The 19,639-nt window shown below is 40.0% G+C and overlaps 1 protein-coding gene and 1 long non-coding RNA gene across 5 annotated transcripts in view; one reads left to right on the forward strand and one right to left on the reverse strand.

The window, feature by feature from the left end:
• LOC112570032 (HEAT repeat-containing protein 5B-like) overlaps nucleotides 1–14,916 on the forward strand; it is a 51,479-nt gene extending 36,563 nt beyond the window's left edge. For 3 of the 4 annotated variants that reach the window (XM_025248213.1, XM_025248217.1, XM_025248214.1), the window contains 18 exons: nucleotides 70–239; nucleotides 448–763; nucleotides 910–1,030; nucleotides 1,348–1,469; nucleotides 1,826–1,929; nucleotides 2,228–2,305; nucleotides 3,971–4,039; nucleotides 4,877–5,053; nucleotides 5,549–5,753; nucleotides 6,165–6,440; nucleotides 6,887–7,049; nucleotides 7,569–7,681; nucleotides 8,731–8,879; nucleotides 9,004–9,172; nucleotides 9,756–9,980; nucleotides 10,441–10,592; nucleotides 11,329–11,545; nucleotides 11,956–14,916. In XM_025248213.1, the coding sequence (XP_025103998.1) occupies nucleotides 70–239; nucleotides 448–763; nucleotides 910–1,030; nucleotides 1,348–1,469; nucleotides 1,826–1,929; nucleotides 2,228–2,305; nucleotides 3,971–4,039; nucleotides 4,877–5,053; nucleotides 5,549–5,753; nucleotides 6,165–6,440; nucleotides 6,887–7,049; nucleotides 7,569–7,681; nucleotides 8,731–8,879; nucleotides 9,004–9,172; nucleotides 9,756–9,980; nucleotides 10,441–10,592; nucleotides 11,329–11,545; nucleotides 11,956–12,281 (3,152 nt within the window). In that variant the 3' untranslated portion in view covers nucleotides 12,282–14,916. The remainder of the gene's footprint in view (nucleotides 1–69; nucleotides 240–447; nucleotides 764–909; nucleotides 1,031–1,347; nucleotides 1,470–1,825; nucleotides 1,930–2,227; nucleotides 2,306–3,970; nucleotides 4,040–4,876; nucleotides 5,054–5,548; nucleotides 5,754–6,164; nucleotides 6,441–6,886; nucleotides 7,050–7,568; nucleotides 7,682–8,730; nucleotides 8,880–9,003; nucleotides 9,173–9,755; nucleotides 9,981–10,440; nucleotides 10,593–11,328; nucleotides 11,546–11,955) is intronic. The other variant, XM_025248215.1, reaches the window with a different exon arrangement.
• Nucleotides 14,917–16,705: 1,789 nt separating this feature from the next.
• LOC112570034 lies at nucleotides 16,706–17,501 on the reverse strand. The gene is made up of 2 exons (XR_003100578.1): nucleotides 17,443–17,501; nucleotides 16,706–17,277 (listed from the first exon to the last, which is right to left on the reverse strand). It is a non-coding gene; the product is annotated as an uncharacterized LOC112570034 (long non-coding RNA).
• Nucleotides 17,502–19,639: the final 2,138 nt, after the last annotated feature.

The following is a 19,639-nucleotide window of genomic DNA, read 5'->3' on the forward strand; positions in this document are numbered from 1 at the left end:
CATGTAAGTAAAGATCTTGAATCTCCTGTGAATTCTATGGAGGTAAAGATCATGTTCTTTCATTGCCAGGTAACACGGGACCTGTGGCAACGGCCCGCTTGTCATGCCTGGTATGCTGTGGCATCATGCAGGACCATCCCGACTCTCTTGTGCAGGCAGAGGCCATTGCCTGCCTACAGCAACTGCATATGTTTGCACCACGCCATGTCAACGTCAACACCCTCGTTCCACACCTCTGTGTTAGTACATATTATTAAGTCTATCAGATTGTCCTGAATTCCCATTTATATTTTTTGTTATTTAGTGTTGACCAGAATTTTTTACATTTTAAGAAAGAACAAAACGAACCCTTGTTCTGTCCATATTTTATATCAGATTGTTTTTAATTTTTTTATTACTGTTTTGTTAACATGTGCCCATTTACATAATTTGTATTTTTGCTCACAGGATATTCTCACAAGTTCTCATTTACTTCTACGGCGGGCAGCTGTTGCCTGTCTACGACAGCTGGTCACTCGTGAAGCCAAGGAGGTCAGCACTATGGCCTTGACCTTGGCAGGAGATGGAAAGGATGGACGTTCTTCAAGCAACATTGGAGAGACGGGCCTGGAAGGAGCACTGTTCAGCATGCTAGACAGAGAGGTGGATGGGAAACTGGTGTCAGATGTTCAGGACACTTTGGTCAGCCTTCTTCAAAGTCTTGCCATCCTTAATCTCACTCGCTGGTTACAGTTGCTGAAGGACGTGCTCTCAGCATCTACTGGTTAGTATAGTTCGAAAGATAAAGCTTTCAAAATCTGTTTCAGCATTTAAAGACATTCTTAAATTTTAAGCACAAAAACAATTTTCTGTTACACCAACATTAGCTTAATTCTCAGTCTTTTTTCTTTTTTTTCCTTTCCTTGATAGATTCATCTACAACTGAGCCAGAGGTTGATGAGGGAGATGATGACAGTGCAGAAAATGAAGATGATGATGAACGTTTCAATGCTGCTGAACCTGATGTCACCCACCCAGCTATATCACCACGGTCAGTGAGAAACTTGCAGCTAGATGCTTGCTTTGAAGTTTTATCATTTTTCTTACAATTTTTATAATTTTTCTGTAATGGCAGCATCAGTCAACCAAGTTATGAATTGTGAAAGTGTGAAATTCCTCATCATTCTACTTGTTGTCATGTGTACATGCTGCGCTTTTTTTCGAAAAACTTATATAAGAAACATGATACCTACAGGGTGTGAATTTCATTCTGTAGGAAAATTTCTGTCAGTGAATAGTATGTGAGCATTTGATGTGCTTATCAAGCATGAAGCAACATTCAGACCAAAGTGGTCTTTGTGGCTGCAGGTGGCCAACCAAAGTGTTTGCTGTGGAGTGCCTGATGAAGGTCATGGTAGCCTGTGAAGAGGGTGAGGGTCAGTATGACCTCATCAAGGCCAAGGAGCTTAAGCAGACTTCTGAACATAAAGGTAGTTCATGTGGCATGCATTGTCATGTTTACAGAATACTGTTTGAGAAAATGAATTTTTTCACACCAGTGACCAACCTAAGCAATTATATATCAGAAAAGCTGGAAGAAGAGTGAGTACTTTTACCATCCTTACCACCTACTTTTTTCAGTTTGCAACGTAAAACACATCACAGGCAGTAAAGATAAAGGTAAAGATCATCCCTTTTGGGGTGGGGGGTGAAGTGTTAGAGACCCCACTTTTCTTGGGACTAGCTTTATGTGAGGGTGGTGCTCATCTCCTTTCCCTCACTGCCACAGGCAGTAGTTCTAATGTGTTTTCCAATGTTGACATGATGTCTTTTGACTTTTCCACAGGGAGTTTTCTGGTTTTACACCTGAGTGATTTGATTCGCATGTCCTTCATCGCAGCCACTTCTGACAGCAACCAACTGAAATTAGCTGGCATGTCTGCTCTTGAGGTTAGTCTCAGCACTGATTTCGTTGAGTTTTGTGAAATCTTTCTGGATGCTTCACTGCCATAGAAGTGAGCATCTTCACAGATATAATGTGTTTTGTACACTGTAATGTGAAATGGGTAGTGTGAAAAATCATGCTGCTCATAAATAAATGAATATCTAAGGGAGAAGTATGTTGGTTTCCTCAGGTCTTTAGTATGAATTATTTCCTTAAGGAGCTAAAATAGTCAACTGATCATGTGCTGTATTTGACAGTAAAAGGTAAAGTTACACAATAATAGTGAACAATCTTTGTTTTCAGGAAATTATACGTAGATTTGCCAAGGTGCCAGAACCTGAGTTTCCTGGATGTGTTATACTGGAGCAGTACCAGGCACAGGTGAGTGTCCAGACAAGTTAGAAAATGTCTTTTTTTCAGTGCTTCATACCTGATATTGGCTATCAGGGATGGCATACAACAGATATAAACAATGTCATCCACACATATTCTGTCATTGTACAAACTATAAAACATTGGGATTCTTTCATTGTACAAACTATAAAACATCGGTACATGGGCTTCGTGTTTGTATTACGGCCGCCCAAAATATATGACTGGTATTGCCTTTTCTCTTCTCTTTTTTGTTTGTTTTGTTTTTCTGGGTTTTTTTTTCTCTGTGCCTAAACTAGATCAAGCACACTTACAAATACTTCTGCAAGATACACAGTCAGGGATCTTCCTACGTTTCATATAAACAAATCACTTCTAAACACTAAAATAACACTCTTGTCAAACAACTACTATACTGTCTGCTTTTTCACGCTCTCTCCTGTCATGCAACTTCATGGTCCTGTTAGCTATAGTCTGACAATGTATTAACTTTTCCCACTAGAGTAAATCTTTGGTGGAAAAAAACCTACCAGAACTGGGTCTGTCTGGTGAAATTAGGACAAAGAAAAGTGAAGGAGGACAAAGTGTCACAGGTGTTGCTGTTTTAACATTTAAATCCATGTCTTCATTAATCAAAGATTACTACCTATGCAGGCCCGTTCTTAGCCCCCGCGGGGCCCGAGGCAAAGGGCATGTGCGGGGCCCTCACGCCACGGCTGACTACACTTCCATATGCCTAGTTACCATATCAATCAAAAGCGCGGGGCCCTAGGCAGATGCCTCGTCCGCCTGCCCCTAAGCACGGCCCTGTACCTATGGTACTCCACTTGTACTATGGAGGACTGATCTCCCTGCATTGGCATGGGTTCACTTAAGGTAATCCTCTAGGAAATTACCACAAATACACAACAGGTAATCCTCGCAAAAATCACCATGATGGCTTTTGCTAGGCTTGAAGTGGTAAATCCCATCGCCTGTGACTGCTAGGGTGGCTCACATAGACACTCCGTAGAAAAAGTCCACTAGAAATCACTCGTCTCCTCCATGTTTCTGCTCGGATGCACACAGCTATCCCATGGAAACTAGTGGGACCAAAGACTTCACAATTCGGCTGCAAAGAGTCTTATCAACTTCTCCCCCTAGGTGATTCCTAAAAACTTGTTTTTCTATATTAACTCTTTGCAAAACCACTAAGCTTTTCAACACATTCCATCTTTTTCACACTAGTTACAAAGTTTTGCTGATATACATCAATATTCTTTTTAAACTCAAAATATGAAAAATGCAACTTTATCCATTATAAACCAAAATTTAAAACTTCTACCAACAATGTGAAAGATTATCCTGAGTGGGCAAGTAGTCACTAAACCACACAACTGCTGATTCCTGGACTGTTGTCTAAGGCCTGGCCTCTAGCCTTGATGGCTGTCTAGTCAGGAATGTGATTATTGTGCTCATCCCTCTGGGAGGTGAGCTACCCTGAACAGTTACCCACACAGACTTAATGTTTTCTCCATTCATACACACTAGTACACACACTCCTGCATTTCTGATGTTGACTTGCTTACATTAAAAGACTTCTCTTTCTCTAAGTGGAACAAAGTGCTTAGATGAGAGTAAGAGAATTGTAAGAGAGTTCAGTTTGTTGTTTTTAAAGCTGTGTGTTTTGTGCAGGTGGGAGCTGCGCTTCGGCCAGCTTTCTCTCCAGACACTTCGTCGGATGTCACTGCAGCAGCCTGTGATGTAAGTGGGATTACAACCTGAGATATTGTTTGGCAGGATGGGACAGTGAGAGCTGGGGAGAGAGGGAATAGGAGTAGTAAACATGGGAAAAAGTGTACAGTCGGTGTAAGAGAAAATGTTTGTGTGCAGAGGATATTCTATGCTGTGGCTCGGTGGGATTCCCGCAAAATTTCGCTGAGAGGTACATGACCGTGAACCCACATTAGTACCATAGTTATTTTGCATTTGAGAACATGGCGCAACACTTCAAAAATTTCTTTGTGCTGGCTTGAAACTGACCATCTAGAATCAGTGCTAATGATGGGACAGTTTTCAAACTGACCAGTTATCCACCTAGCCAAGTAAACTGGTGAAGCACACATAGTAGAAGCAATTCGAATTGAAGTGGAGTGTTCCAAGGGTACGAGAAGAAAGCAAGATGAAAATGAAGAGAAAGTCACCATCAACTCCATTTGATTTTTTTTGTTCACAACCAGAAAACAGAAGATGCCTCAGAAAGCAGTAATCAACAAATACTTGTATATTACACATACACTGCATCATCACAGCTTATGCAGCTGTATTTCGACTGTCCCAAACGGTGTTTATGATGTGTATATATATATCTTGCAACACTGAAAAACGACATAGTAAAATTTAAGTCATGATTCAGTGAAAGGTGTAAAGCGAGCATCAGAATTTTCACACTTTAAAGGGTTTCCTCATTTTCGTGTCTGTTAGTTTACTTTGATAGCTGGTTAGCCTCCATATCTTTTATTAGCATTATTACTTGGCAGGAACAAGCAGAGACTCCACAGTGTGTGTACTTAATGTTAACACTGTATGTTTGCATGCCAGGTATGTAGCAAGTGGATTGGCAGTGGGGTGGCGCGAGATCTGAACGACTTGCGGCGAGTACATCAGCTTCTTGTATCATCCCTGGCCAAGCTGAACACAGGCAAGGCCCGCACACAGCTCTACAATGAGAGTGCAACTACAATGGAGAAGCTGGCTGTCCTACGTGCTTGGGCTGAGGTAAGTTCTGTCAAGCTAGTCTTCTCATTCTTGATATGTTGGATTATGTAAAAGAAAGGTGTTTCCACTGATTTGTGATTTCATACTAAAGGAGAGAAGGAGGTGTAAGTTTAGTTTAAGGTGTCAGTAACCCTCCCATTTACACACACTAGCACCCCTTTAAAGAGGGAGCCAAAAGAACATGTGAACCCAGAACCTTACAATTTTTATTGGTGACAAGCTAGCTTGGTTATCAAGTCATAGTATGATAGACTTGCTAGCTGTTACACATCTTGCATGCACAGTATCAGAAAACATCCTACAACAATGGGTTCTTTTGTGACATCAAGTTAACCTGTTGGACAGGTCAGCGACAGGACTGCTTGAATGGGGTTTGTTTTTTTTTTCTTAGATTAGCATTCACTATAAAACAGAAATCACCATGAAGGTGGAGTTCTAACAAAGAAATCTTTAGCTGGCATGTACAGGCATTTGTCTATGTCTGCTTGCCTACAGGTGTACATAGTAGCAGTGGCTCGAGAGAAAGACAGCCAGACAGCGCGACTATACAACGGCAAGGGGGAGGATAATGAGGAGGAGGAGAATGGCTATGAGCACAGCAGGGAAAGTCTCCTCAGCCTTGTTCAGCCAGAGTTGGCCAACCTCAGCAGCCACTGGTTCCACGTCTTGAAGGATTATGCTCTGCTCTCACTTCCTTCAGGTGAATGTTCAAATTCTAAAGAGTTTTGTACATCAGCAGACAGGATTTTCTTGTGCTGCTTTATGTTTAATTCCTTTGACTCTGTTGTTTTATGGTCAGTTCAAATAGATTGCAGGTTATTATTTGAAGAGCATTATGGCCAAAAAAGGCCCTGCTTTTTAGTCCTGATACTTTTCTGTGCTGTCATCTTCATTAGCAACTTTTCAGTTTTTTCAAAGTTCTGTCATCAGAAGCCATCAGTGTGCATGCTTCTTGTAAAATTTGTTGAGTATGCAGCATAGTTTTACTCACAGCATGCATGTGTCTGACTTCCTAAAGGGGTGAGGACAGCTAACTTGCCGGTAATTTGTGTCCAGAATGCAAGCAGGTTGTATAAATTTATTAAATTTATGCATGTGTAAATTGTTTCAGAGTATTCAAGTCAGCTTCCTCAAGAAGGAGGTGCATTTTATCACCCGGACACTATGGAGACTGCCAAGACCCATTACAGAAAGTCATGGCCACCAGTCTTATATGCCTTGGCCATATGGCTGAATGAGAAGGGCTTTGATAGTGTCGGTGGCTGTGTGGAGGCCTTGCCTGAGAGTAATAAGCCAGCTCTTGGATCCCTCAGCTTGCAGCCAGCCAATGCTATGGCCAACATGAAACCTGAGGAAGTCAACAACGATCGCCTTGTTCTTATTCTTGGTGAGACGCTTTTCATTTTGTTTTAAATCAGTGAAAATACTCATTTTTTTTAACAAAACAAGTCAAAGATCCTAAAAATATTATAATGGACTGAGGCTAGTTTCACGTTTCTAAATCTTAAAACTGTTCCAGAGAAGCAAATTTAGAAGCAGTTTTCAAAAATTGCTCTTATACAATAAGAGGTGTACAAGCACTTGGGAAATGTGCTGATGGGAAGGGAAGTCAGGCTTAAACAGCTTTATTTTATTTAAAAACAGTTTTAGTTCTAAAATTATGTGTACACTGTGTTTCTATAAAACTCATATCTAAATAGATTTAAAGCATAAAAGTTCTTAAGAAATGTGTTGTGCAACTGGCCCCTGAACAGTCTTTTTCAACTTACTGATTTTAGTTTAATCTGAATGTCAGTGTGAGCTATCTGTCCAACAGCACTTTGCTTTGTACAGGTATCTGCATGGAGTCACTGTGCTCCACCACAGCCATGCTGGAGGAAGACATTGTTGTGCAGTGCCTCAAAGCCCTATACACTGCACTTGACTCTTCTTGGCCACGCAGGAGGCTTGGAGAGGATCCAGTCTTGTGCCGTGAGCTTCTCAACGTCATGCATAGGTACCTGTCACTTGCTTGAGACTGCTGAGTGCCTTTTATATCTTTCTATTAATTTTGATTCTATTGGGGTTTTTTTTTTCTGTGAAAGATTTACAATGCATCCGTTAGTTGTTGTTGTTGGGGGGGGGGTTGGGTGTGGGGGGCATATTTGTTTTTGCAGATTTTCTTATCCCAGTTTTTGTACTTTTTGCTCAAACTTCACAAAATTTGATCATTGTAGCAAATAATCTTTCTGCTTCAGTTTGAGCATATGCTAGCCTGGCATGATTGCCTGTCTAGTTTATCTTTAAGGATATCCTAGAAAGAGAGCTATGCAGACAAAAGAAGGGGTTAAACAGACAGCTTTGTTCATTTCTTCATCTTTACCTAGATTGTGTTTTCAAACATTTGTTTGTTCAATCCATTTGCTTGTTTATGGTTTCTAATATTTGTTCAAGCTATTAGTTTGACTGTGTTTTCGAACATTTCTTTGTTTGAGCTGGTAGCTTGATTGTCTTTTCAAATTCTTGTTTAATGCAGAGTTATCTTAACACGAGAGAATGCAGAGGTTCACCAGCATGCTGTGAGTGTTGTAAAGCAAGTTATCAGAGCCGCACAGGAAATCTTGGATGCTGATCGTTCTCGAGCTAAAGGTAAGGACATCATGAAAAATCAACAAGTACTTTAGAGAAATTTGACAGATATATCCTGTCACGTAACGTGATTGGGTGTCGCGGGAATAGCTCTCACATGTATGCTCACAGTCACACAGTCCTGACGCAAGCAACAAAGTCAGTTGCTCCTCAGTGAACAGATAAACAAGCACACATAGGGACAGTACAAAATAGTCTTTATTGGTAAAAAAAGGTAACCCCCTCCCAGAACACTGCCTGGGGCAACGTGCTTCTAGACAAAACACTGAGTCACAGCATCAAACAGCTGTCCATCGTCCCTTAACACCACTGTGGTCAGCAGCTGAAAGCAGAGTCCAGCGAAAGCGTAGTTTGTCCTCACGACGACTTGCGATTTAGTGCTTGGCTGATGATTACGCAATTGGACAATGAAGATTTTAACACAATGCGACGACTATATAGAAGCAATTTGATGACGGACAGTCTGACAGTTGAACACAATCCAACGGTTGATGATTAATGATCATGGAACACAATCTGACAATTGATGATGATTTGACAACTGTCTGAGGGTTCTTCTACCTTTCCCACACTTCTAGATTCCGCATTTCCATTACTTGGCAAGAGCAGCAATTATAGACCCTGTTAGGTGTGTGCCCACCCAATTGCCCAGTTCCCCTGATTTACACAGCACTACAAAGCAGGTCTTTTACCTACTAAAACGTCTCGGCCAAAAGATGTGCGACGAGCCCATTCCCCCAAACAGAAAAAAAAACTAGCTACACTAACCGGCGGGCACCCCTACCTGGTCCCTGCACCTCGAACACCCCTGCAGCAAGTGACACATGACATATCCTATAAATAAACATATTAATATGTAAACAGGAGCTTTTGGCGAACATTTCCTAGTTAATCACCTAAATCTGGATGCTGAATATCTACAAGCTTGTCTCTTAAAATGTTGAGCTGCTCTGAGTTCAAGTGAACAGCAAGTCTGAGAAGCCATCTTACTTGTCAGGTTTAAAGATATTGTTAAGTGAATTGGAAAAATTCCTTTTACCTAATTGCAGAAAAGGACTTGTCAACACCGGTTACTGAAAATAGCACAGATTCAGTGGACACTGCTGATAGCTCAGGAGCAGCTACCCCAGGGGCTGGAGAAGGAGGAACTACTGGTGATTTCTTGGTGGACCGTTCTGTTGTCTTTGCCACGCTAGAGGCAAGTACCTGAAATGAAATATCAGTGGGTGGTGCTCAAAGGACGTAGCTAATTTTTAAAGGGTGAGTGGGTGTACATGTGTGCATATAACAGAATAATTCAGTTCTACAAACATACCTTTCAGGTGTGTTTGTGTGCTCTGGTGCGCCACATACCTGCCCTGAATCCTTCAGCTCCTGGCACAGGCTTCCAGATTCCCACCCACCAGACTCGACTTTCTGAGGCGACCTTTGCTCTCTTGTCCTCGGTTGTCCTGCTTATGCCGGATCTTATGCATCTCTGCTCTCCCATGGGTGAGTACTGATATTCCCACAATAACTAGAATCTTTCTATTGTTTCATTCTACCATTCCCAAGAATACACCTCAACCCTGTGTGTGAGCCTCTTCAAAAAGGTGGAATAGTAAATTGACTATAATCACAACTATTGACAACTACGTTGATTGTGTAATGATCATGGAATAGACCCGTTTTAAGGATTTGATGGTACCTTATGAAATACAGGATACCATCATTAGAATAAGGTTTTTGGAGGAGACTGTCATGAAGTGGTGCTGAAGGTTGGTTGCCGTTGTATAATGAATGTGATAGTGTACTAGTGCAATGGGATGATGGCATATATGTGATAGTTTCACAACCAGTTAAACAATGGCACCTACATCATAAAAATGGTACTTTCATCATTAAGAGATCTTTTCCACATAAGCGAGCTCTCTCTACCCTATGATTTCAAAACTAGTGATGTTTATTTACTTGTTCATTATAGGCAAAGCTTCTGTTTCTAATGCAAAACTACTTTGGCGTGAATGCAGGAGCTATTACATGCCACAGAAGTAGAAAGAACAAAACGTGTTTTATTTTCAAATATATTTTGCAGGGGCCATCACAATTTTGCCCACTATTCTCCACCTGACCACAAGTGTAGTGCAGGAGCTGGCTGCCAGGTCTGCAGAAAACAAGGCTCCCACTGTCGTTGCTGCCTGCCTGCAGACCTTGAAGCTGCTGTGTACCAGCTCCCTGGTCACAGACAAAGGAGTTGGCGCCAGTTGGGTTAGACTGCTCCAGAGTGCTGTTGCCACCATTCTCCGCTATGGTATGCCAGGTAGGTCTGATTGCTGATTTCAGAATTCGTTACACAATTGCCATACTGTTTCAGTGAAGATTTAGTAGTTCACTGCATTACAAAGGTAACTTCAAAGAAAACAAGTATTATTATTTATACTTGGACAATTTTACATATCCATCATTTATACTCCATTTGTTTAAAAATAATTGCACACCAAATTCTTTTGAAATTTTTATTTCAGTATTTAACATCAGTTGTCATGCTATCTCAGTAAGGATTGTTACTTAATAATAAAAAAATGGACTGTTTTTCTGCATCTACTGCATGCCATGCTGTTAAGACTGCATTCTCAAGTAATAAGGAATGCTTGTGATATTAAGGACATGTATAAAGTCAGAACAGAAAAATGACCACACAGCATGAAAAGATAAATGACATCACACTGAAAACAATAGACCACTGTCATTGTGCTGATGTCCTCAACATCTCCTTTCAGCAGAAGACAGTCCAGGTATAGAGCAGGGTGTTCTGGTTCAGCTGCTGACTGTCTTTATTGTGAACTCACCTCGAGAAGTGACAGCTGCTGCCAACCTTCAGAATCGTATCCTGGATTGCTTCACTGAAGCTTGGGATACCGGCAACGTACAGGTAAACAGTGATTTTGAGTTCCTTCTTCTGTTCCACTATGCAACAATCCATAGAAATATATCACACTGAAAGGTTTCGTTCAGGAATATCTGCTCATTTCTCCAATTAAAGGTCCAATTTAAAGACCCCAAAATTGGTGACTGCAATGCCAAAGTCCAGATGTCTACCAGCAATAGGTGGAAATGGGGGTAAATTTTGCCTTGACAAAACCAGTGACAGGGGCCTCGGACTTACAGGGAATTAAAAAACCAATGATTTTGTAAGAAGCCTGTTTGCCACATGAGCTGGTCTGGTTTGGCCCTGTGACGTGACACAGCACTCTGTCAATGACCATCCTGCAAGGTATATTGGAGTGAGACCAACACTGCCAGAGAGGGACCAGAGGAAAAGGTGGCTGACATGAATGAGTGGACTGGTCATCTCATGCAGGACCTGCTCACCATCGCTCAAGAAAGGCATGAGTGGCCATGTCTGTCCATGTGCTTCCCCAGTGACCAGTGTAACAATCAAGGGATGAATGAATGAACTAGAAAGGATGCCCTCCTTATTAAAAAAATATTTTTTTCATGTCAAAAGTGAAGCAGTGAGTAATCTACAGCTCCACTTTGAACTGATCACCAGAACAATAACAGGCTTCCATCTACAAGATAAGTTCCATGTTTAGGTGCCAGTATGAAAAGTAGACTAAAGTAGATACCATCCTTTTTGTTAAAATAATGTTTGTTTCACCCTTCAGGTGCAGCTGAAGTGTGTGCAGTCTCTCATCTCCATTCTGCACCATCCAGACCGACTGGTGACGCCAGCATACATCCAGAGTCTTGTGCCTCGCATGATTGAGCACCTATATGCCACAGCAGCTTCCATTTCCACCCTGTCGGACATGGACCTTTCCATCTGTCTTGAGGAGCTGTGCATGATGGAGACTCTGGTGGCGCTTGCTGAGGAAAACAAGCGTGAGTATCAGTTGTTGACAAATATTTCCCACAGCATTTAGCCTGCATGAAGATATCACTAATTTGCATAGATGTCTGGACAGGACCAATGATGACAGGAGCTATATATTTATGTGACATTTTTTATATTACACTTTATTAACTTATACATAACAGTAAAAGATTTTTAAAATTTATATATAAAAAAAGACTCTTCCTCTCCTAGCCCTACTTATAGCTGTACTGTTGTCTAAGCCAGTTTTCACATAATTTATTTCATAATTTTTTTATGTACAATTTTAAAAATAATTATCTAGAGTTTAAAGAACAGGTCACTTTATGCCAATTTTTTCCTTCATTTTTTGCTTGGTTATTTATTGGACAGGCGAGCATAAAGCAGATCACATTATTTTTTTTAATTTGTTGAACAGGAGTGACAATGGTTGCTGTTCTGGTGCCCATACTGGTATCCCTTTTGCTGGATGAAAAAAGCATAGCTACAGCCAACGCCAGTCGTCGCACGCTTAGTGATGTTAGCCTGCAGAAACTGCTTCATCAAGGTCAGCAGTACCCAGAACAGTTCCGCCAGGTGATGAGCATGTCTGTTCACCTTCGACCTCGTCTTGAGGCAGCAGTGAAGCTCAGTCAGGCTGCACAAGCTCAAGCTAAAGCCCGCACAATGTCCAAGACCGTTGCCCCACCAAAGAAGCCCACCATCACGCTAACAATGGACTTCAGCAAGAACTTTAACAGCTAAAAAAGGAAATCCACCATAATCAAAACAGTGACAAAATATTTACCCAGGAAAAGCAAAACTGAAATACTACTATTTTTTTTTTTGAAGGTGGGTGGGGGAATAGATGCAATGTTCTGCGTATGGTGGAAATAGTCTTGTAGTTCTTGTCTGTGATCATGACAGTTGAAAGATTTGTCAAGACTGTAGCATCTTGTTCACAGAATCTGTGAGTATAGATGGTTGTAATGTTTGTATAACAGTACCTTGTGTACAGAATATAGACTTTGTATAAAGATTTTGTCTCTCTATCACAATGCATAACGATAACTGCCTTCATCTTTTATCCTCTCAGAGTTGGTGCCTCACCTTAGAGCTCTCATTTATATAACCCCACCGAAGTCCTTTCTTCACTGGTAGCTGTGCAAGGAATTTGTCAGCTAGATTTTCTCACATTAATCCAAAAGCTTTGTGATTTCATGAATCCAGTCCCAAGAGCTTTCTGAGAGTCAGTTATATGGCTGTGCAGATATCCATCTTGCAATTGTAGACTACATCTAGGCGCATCAAAATTTTTAATCCACGTTTGTACATCATCTCTTCCAATGCCAGATATCTGAAATGTAATCCTTTTTGACTTTTCCGTTCACAACAGATTTGTACAGATTTGGCATAGTCAGTTATTTATCAGGTCTTGTGTCCTAAGTCACAAGGTTGGGTCTCCAGGCGAAGTAATTCTCACATACCTGCCTGAAATGATGCAGTGAGTCACACTTGCGAAAATATGCATTTTGTATACCCACACACACATCATCATACTTGAATCTGGTGAAGTCGTCGTGGAATCTGAATCTTTTTCATTAAACATCGTCACTATCTTTGAATTCAGTAGGAGAGGAGGGAAAAATAGAAATGAGTGATAGTAGTCATAAGTCATATTTGTAAATCATCTCTTTGCACTGCTGTACCCATAATGGATTTGGAGATTTTCAAATCTTGTAGGCCAAGAAAGTCAGCTTTCCTCGTCTCTGTTAAGATAACCAAGTCTTGTGATGTTTTATAGAGACACCAGAGTTTCATGCATCATGCTACATCAGTCTTATGCATTTCAAAATAATTAAATAAAATAAATAATACTTAAAGGGAGGAAGAATCAAAAGTTCAAAATTTGCTGAAATTACTTTTATGCTGTTTTTCATAGAGCAGTGAGTAAAAAAACAGCATAGGCAGCCCTGCACCCTTTTGGTCACTATACCTATCAAATAGCTGGATCAGTATGGGAAAGTATGTTGTACTACACAGGTAGGAAAACTAGTTCTGTGCACACCTCTTGCCAAGGATGCGGGTGTGCAAACCACTCCTTATCATTGTTATGTTCTCTTTCTTGCACTCACTTGCGCTCATACATACTCAAACAGGAGAGAGGAAACTGGAGAGTCTAGAGAAAACAAGCAACAGTCAGCTCTGTAAACATGTTGCATCCAGAGAGATGTGTGATGGAGTTAAGATACAAATACACTGACGATCTGATCAGACTAGGTTTGGTTGGTTTTTTTTTTCACTTTGGCGTCTCAGTCTTGGAACTAATTGATTTTCATTATAGGAACAAGATCAGACAGATATGGTGAATTGCTGATTAAGACCCAGGTATCAACCTGTTCATTTTGTACATAATTTTGATACTTTAGATGCTACTGGTAATGGCCCTGATATGAAGCAAGCGTCAGACTGCACGATACAATGACTGGTGTGGATACAGCTACCCCATTATCCCTGGAACAGAATGCAGTACTAGATACCCCATGATCCTTGGAGCTGAATATTGCATTAGAGTCAAGGAAACATTGGATCATGTGTGTCGCAGACATTATCAGTACCAGTTATCTGTACTAGTGATGACAAGAATCAGGAATGTGTGGCTGTGGCGATAGAGCAAAATGACAGGGAAGGAGGGATTTGACAGCTTTCCTGCCCTTTGGTTCTGACACACAAGATACTATTAGGACAACGTGCTGATCACACTACATGTATTAAAAGTAGGCACTCTGTGGTAGCTAAATGAGAATTCGATGCTGTGAGGAAAGATGTAATTAATGAGACTAACTGCTGGTGAATGGCAGTTCAGAAATGAGGAGGATACAGAGGAGAGATGAAATGAGTATTTTTAATAATTCTTGAGTTGTGTGTTGATGTTGGGAAGGATGGTTGTCAGTCGATAATCCAGCATGTGAATGAATCACCTGTTTGTGGAATTGTTGTTTAGTCTGATGTACAGTTTCTGGAATAAACTCTACCAAAAATGGCAGATACTGAAACATATGCCTTTGGCACAGAATGCCATTTTCTAAGTGATAAATACAATGTTAGTTTTCCTTTCCATGTTGCAAGAAACTCAGATTTGAAATTATTTTAGAAAGGACTTTTTTTTTAAAACATATTTTAATATCGTTGATGCCTGTTATTGTAAATATAAACAAAACATTTGCCAAGTGGCAGCAGAACAAGTAAGAGGGGGGTAAAGTACTCAGCATCTGCAAAAATAGAAGGCAGAAGAATGTATATGTATATATGTCGTAAGAAAGAGAGCGTTGCATGGTAGATTTCTTAGTGTCTTTGTTAGGCAAAAATGTTCCTGCCTGAGGAAGTTAACTCTTTCTTTTAAAAAAATAGTGCAGTTAGCTATGGTGCTTCCTGTTGTATGATACAGATTTTGTGTGAAAAGATGCCACACCACAGCTTCATCCATTTTCAGACTACACAATGTTTCCTTCTTTGCACTCTATGTTTTAACAACAAAAGTTTTGATTCAAAAGCTTGCACCATTGTGGGCCTATCCCTACTCAGTTTATAAATATCTGCATAGTTTGCTTGATTTTGAAGACTACTCAACAGGTAATCCTAGCTGCATGATCACTGGCTACACTTGTTTTCCTTTAGCAGTTTGCGTTGGACTCACGTTTGAAACGTGTGATAATCATAGCTTCTATGTTTGCACTGTTTGATGACCTGCGACCTAAAGATTGTTGTGTGAGCATGGTGGGGCAAAAACATTGGCATCTCTGTGCATAGTTTGTCTGTAGTCAGAATCTGTGTCAAGTCATCAACAGCTTTTTTGTCAGTGTGTATAGTCCAAGGCTTGTCTCTTGTGATGCTGTGTACATTCCTGCTTTAGACATAATTATTCCATTCTTGATCTTTGCATAATTCTGAAGGTGTGATAGATGTGTGGTGTGCTTCTGTACATTTGTACTTATAGCTTCAGATGAGAAGTGAAGGTACCTGAGGTCATCCGTTGCTTCCAGTTGTAAATGATTGTTGTGTTGCATTGCGAGGTGCTTTATTTTCCCCTTATAATTGTGTGATATTTTTGTGTCCAGCCTCTTTTCTTTCAGAATTGTTAGATATGCATAGCAGTCTACCATTCTAAAGAACCATGGTTACAATCTTACAGATCAAAATTAAGAGTCAATTAATCACTCCTATTTTTAATGATAAGGCTTTTTTAAAAGTGTGCAAGTTCTTAATGTCCCTTGAATAAACACTTTCAGACTTCAATAGTCAGAAGGCAAATTTTTAGAAATGACCTGTTAGATTAAGAAAGATTTGTAGCACCATTTGCCATCACAATTTTTTTTTTACAGTTTATCATTCTTATTTGATCTTTGGCCTTTCTGTCTTTTGACAACATTCTGAGTCATTTAAATGTAGCGTGTATCATTGAGTTACATCTATGCTAGCTCTTGTGTCCAAATTGTCTTTTCTATGAACAGCTCTGCAAAATCCATCTGTGATGTCAGACTTTCTTGCCACCTTATTTAGAATATTTTTTCTGACACTTCTGTTGTATTTAGTTCAAAAATTTTGAGGTCTTTGTTTAGTCTCCATTATTCACATGCCCCTTTGAAAGAAAAACATAGTTTGGCAACAGCTACAGCCAAAGAACAAAGTTGTGACACAATATTAAAGTGTTGTATTGATTAATAACAACAGCTTTGTAATGTATCTGCTATCAAAATATTATATAGGCAGTAGAACATGTTGAGATATAGCTAGACATTAATACACTGCAGTATGCTCATCATTCATTGCTGATGACTTTGTGAGACCAGTAGCATTTGTTACAAATGATATCCATTGTCTTCGATTTGCTATTTTTAATGAATGTTTCACTTTGAATAATAATTTAAAACAAATGATGAAAAAACAATGCAGCAAGGAAAGCACAGAGTGGGAGCCATGGCAGGTGATGTCATTGTGGCATGATTGACATATGTAGATGAGGTTGCTTTGGCATGACTGACAGGCAGGTGACAATTGTGGCATGAATGAAACAAGCAGTGACATTATCATGACATGACTGACATGTAGGTGACGTCATTGTGACATGACTGACATAGGCAACCATAAGAGTCAGTGGGTCTCTCTGGCTACCAGTGTAAGAAATATGGGTGGTTGGTCAGGTCTGGGATGAGAGAAAAAGTGGTTATACTTGGTGCTTGTCCAATGACATTGCTGTTCCTCGTTGTGTACAACATAAATAAGTTTATAATAGGGACCCTGCTTGATGAGTATTAGTAAATAAAATACAAAAAGAAAGGTCACAGCTTTCAGTTGTATGGGGTTTTTTTTCTGTGGCTGGTCAGGATTTTGTCATGTCGAATACGTACCATTTTATAGCCTCGTGAATAGCAAGCTGTTCCAGTTCCACTTGAGAGTAACAAACTGCCGTTGTACAAATGGAATAGAAATGCTTTGTCAATATGTAAATCCTCAGGCGTCCACATTTGGAAGACATTAAAATCCACCAAAAACAAAACTTTTTTTTTTCATTTTGTAATCTGTGTGCGCTTGAACCAAGTATTAATAAGTCCAGATACATGCTATTTATAAAAAAAATGTTTTTAGTTTACAAGTTGTAGGTTTGTGGATCTTTCCGATGTCAGCATGGCAAACAGCATGGATATAGTAATACTTTAAAGACCAACCTGATCGAACGGTTTGCGTTTTTTTCCCCAGATATCTGTAGATAAAAGGATATAAAGCTCACCTGTTGATTTCAGCCTCCAAAACCTATCCGTTAATTAATTATCCGCTACTATTCGCACCTGCGATCAACGAGCGCTGATAACCGTGAACACCATTCACAACAATTGCCTGCAGTCAACAAGAGAGAGAGAATACTTACAACGCCCGAATAATCCGAACTGTTGCTGTGATTGGTGTTGACAGCTGGCAATATTGTGAATGGTGTACCAACGTCACGTCGTACACTGTACTTTCATCATCATCATCATCAAACTCTTTGTGCATCAGGTTGCACATAAGGCCTCGACCAGAGTCCGCCACCGATGTCGATCGGCTGAAACCCGCTCTAGGTGACCCCATGTCCAGCCCTTTCCTTCCATCTCCCTTTCCACCGTTCTTCTCCAAGTTTCCTTTGGGCGGCCTCGTTTTCTTCGGCCGTCTGGAGTCCATCGCAGGGCGACTCTGGGGAGGTCTGCTGTACTTTGTACACTGTACTTTTCTTGCGGATAATTAATGGATGGGTCTTGGAAGCTGAAATTTACAGGTTAGGTTAATATCGCCTATATCTACCGATATCTGCAAAAAATGCTAACCATTTAGGTTGGTCTTTAATTTTGAAGAAATTATTTTGTAAAAAAAAATCTACCTAGCAAGAGAGGTAACACAACGACACGGTGGAACAAGAGTTTCTTCCCCTTCGGTTTAAATTGAGCGGGGGATGGGAACGAAAAAAAAATCTTTTTTTTAAACTTCAAAATATTTATCTTTTTAAAAATAATTTCTCACTTTACCTATAACTGTATCAAAATTTAAAGCCCAACAAACCTGGCTCGGCACCTAGCAACCCCCGGCATGCAAGTTAAGCGTGAGGCTACCGGCGCGTAGCAGAACCTCGCAGCACAACAGCCTTGTTTTCTGTTAAAATTTCGAAGAAGCGTCTTAACACACATAGGAGTCACTATGGCCAACAAGCCTTTAAAGCCAGGAACCGAGCTTTCCCTCCAGGAACAGAAAGAAATGTTTGAGGCACGAGAGTCGTGGTGCGCCGTGGAGCAGACGAAAGAGTCAGCTTGGTGTCGCAAACAGAGGAAACACTTTGGCAAACTACCGAAAACTTATGTTTTCTCCACCAGCAGCTATTATTCTAACCGATGCGACTTCAAAGTGGATGTCCCTAAACACCACAAAGAGCGTCGGCATTATGAACAACATCGTGAGTATTATCTCTTTGTTTTTTTGTTTTCTGTGACCTGCAACTCACTAAAATCATATTAACCGATCACAAACCATTGTACTATTCTCTAAAGTAACAACACACGAATGTGTTTAAAAACGTTTCACACCTTATAAATTTTTCTGTGCACGAGCTATTGCTTTGAAGTTCATTAGGAGCACTATAAACAGTCGACACAATGGAACGTACAATCGACGTATAATACAGGTTAGCAATGTACATAAGTGAATTCACCTTACCAAGTAAAGAAGGATAAAGCTTTAATCTCAAACAAGTTTCATTGGATTAAAAAAATGCCAATTTGTTCTCAGCTTTCTTGGTATTTTAGGCGATTTTGTGTTTTTTTTTAAACAGTTATCTCACAGTGGAATGTTTTGTAGAAGGTCCACCATCCTGCTGACAGCAGAAAGTGATCAGAGCATCAGACATGCTGATGCATCGCTTTACCCCAGATAATTTTTGTCACTTTTTCAACACAAAAGCATTTTAACAATATCTCTACATGCTTTTCTTTAATGATCTCTTATGGACATATAATTTAAAAGTGTTTATGTTTAATCCAATGAGTGGTGTTTGTATATCTTTAGACAATGTTGCCTTCAGAACCTAAGTATTTAAAAATTGCATCAATAAGGCTGTAAAGGGTGGGGGGTGTGGGTTAGGTCACATGTTGTTGGACATTTTGGCTCCTGTTGTGCATTGCCTCAGGACTTGAGAGCTTTACTTATCATACGTTAGTTAATCAAGGGGATTGACAGGACAGTGTGTGTACACTTAAGTTGGATGGCTTGTTTTTGACTGTGCCCTATTTGTATGTGGTGGGTTTTTTTTTCATGTGATGTTACATTTTTTTTTCAATGTATATTTGAATCTTTTTGTGTTGTGGATAAAAATCATTTTTAAAAGGCTGTAAAACCATCTTTGTATATTTAATAAAACTTGATTTTATGTGACCAAGTAATAAAATGTAATTGTGGTTCCAAACTGGTGAGATTGTTCAGATTCACTGTATTGTGAATTACCATTCAGTATTGCAAGTGTTTGCCTTGCCCCAGAAAAGCAGTATTATACAATAATTATTTACAATAATGAGATGTATTTGATATATATTTATGACATTTTA

Source organism: Pomacea canaliculata, linkage group LG8, assembly GCF_003073045.1.
Source record: "Pomacea canaliculata isolate SZHN2017 linkage group LG8, ASM307304v1, whole genome shotgun sequence".
NCBI lineage: Eukaryota > Metazoa > Mollusca > Gastropoda > Architaenioglossa > Ampullariidae > Pomacea > Pomacea canaliculata.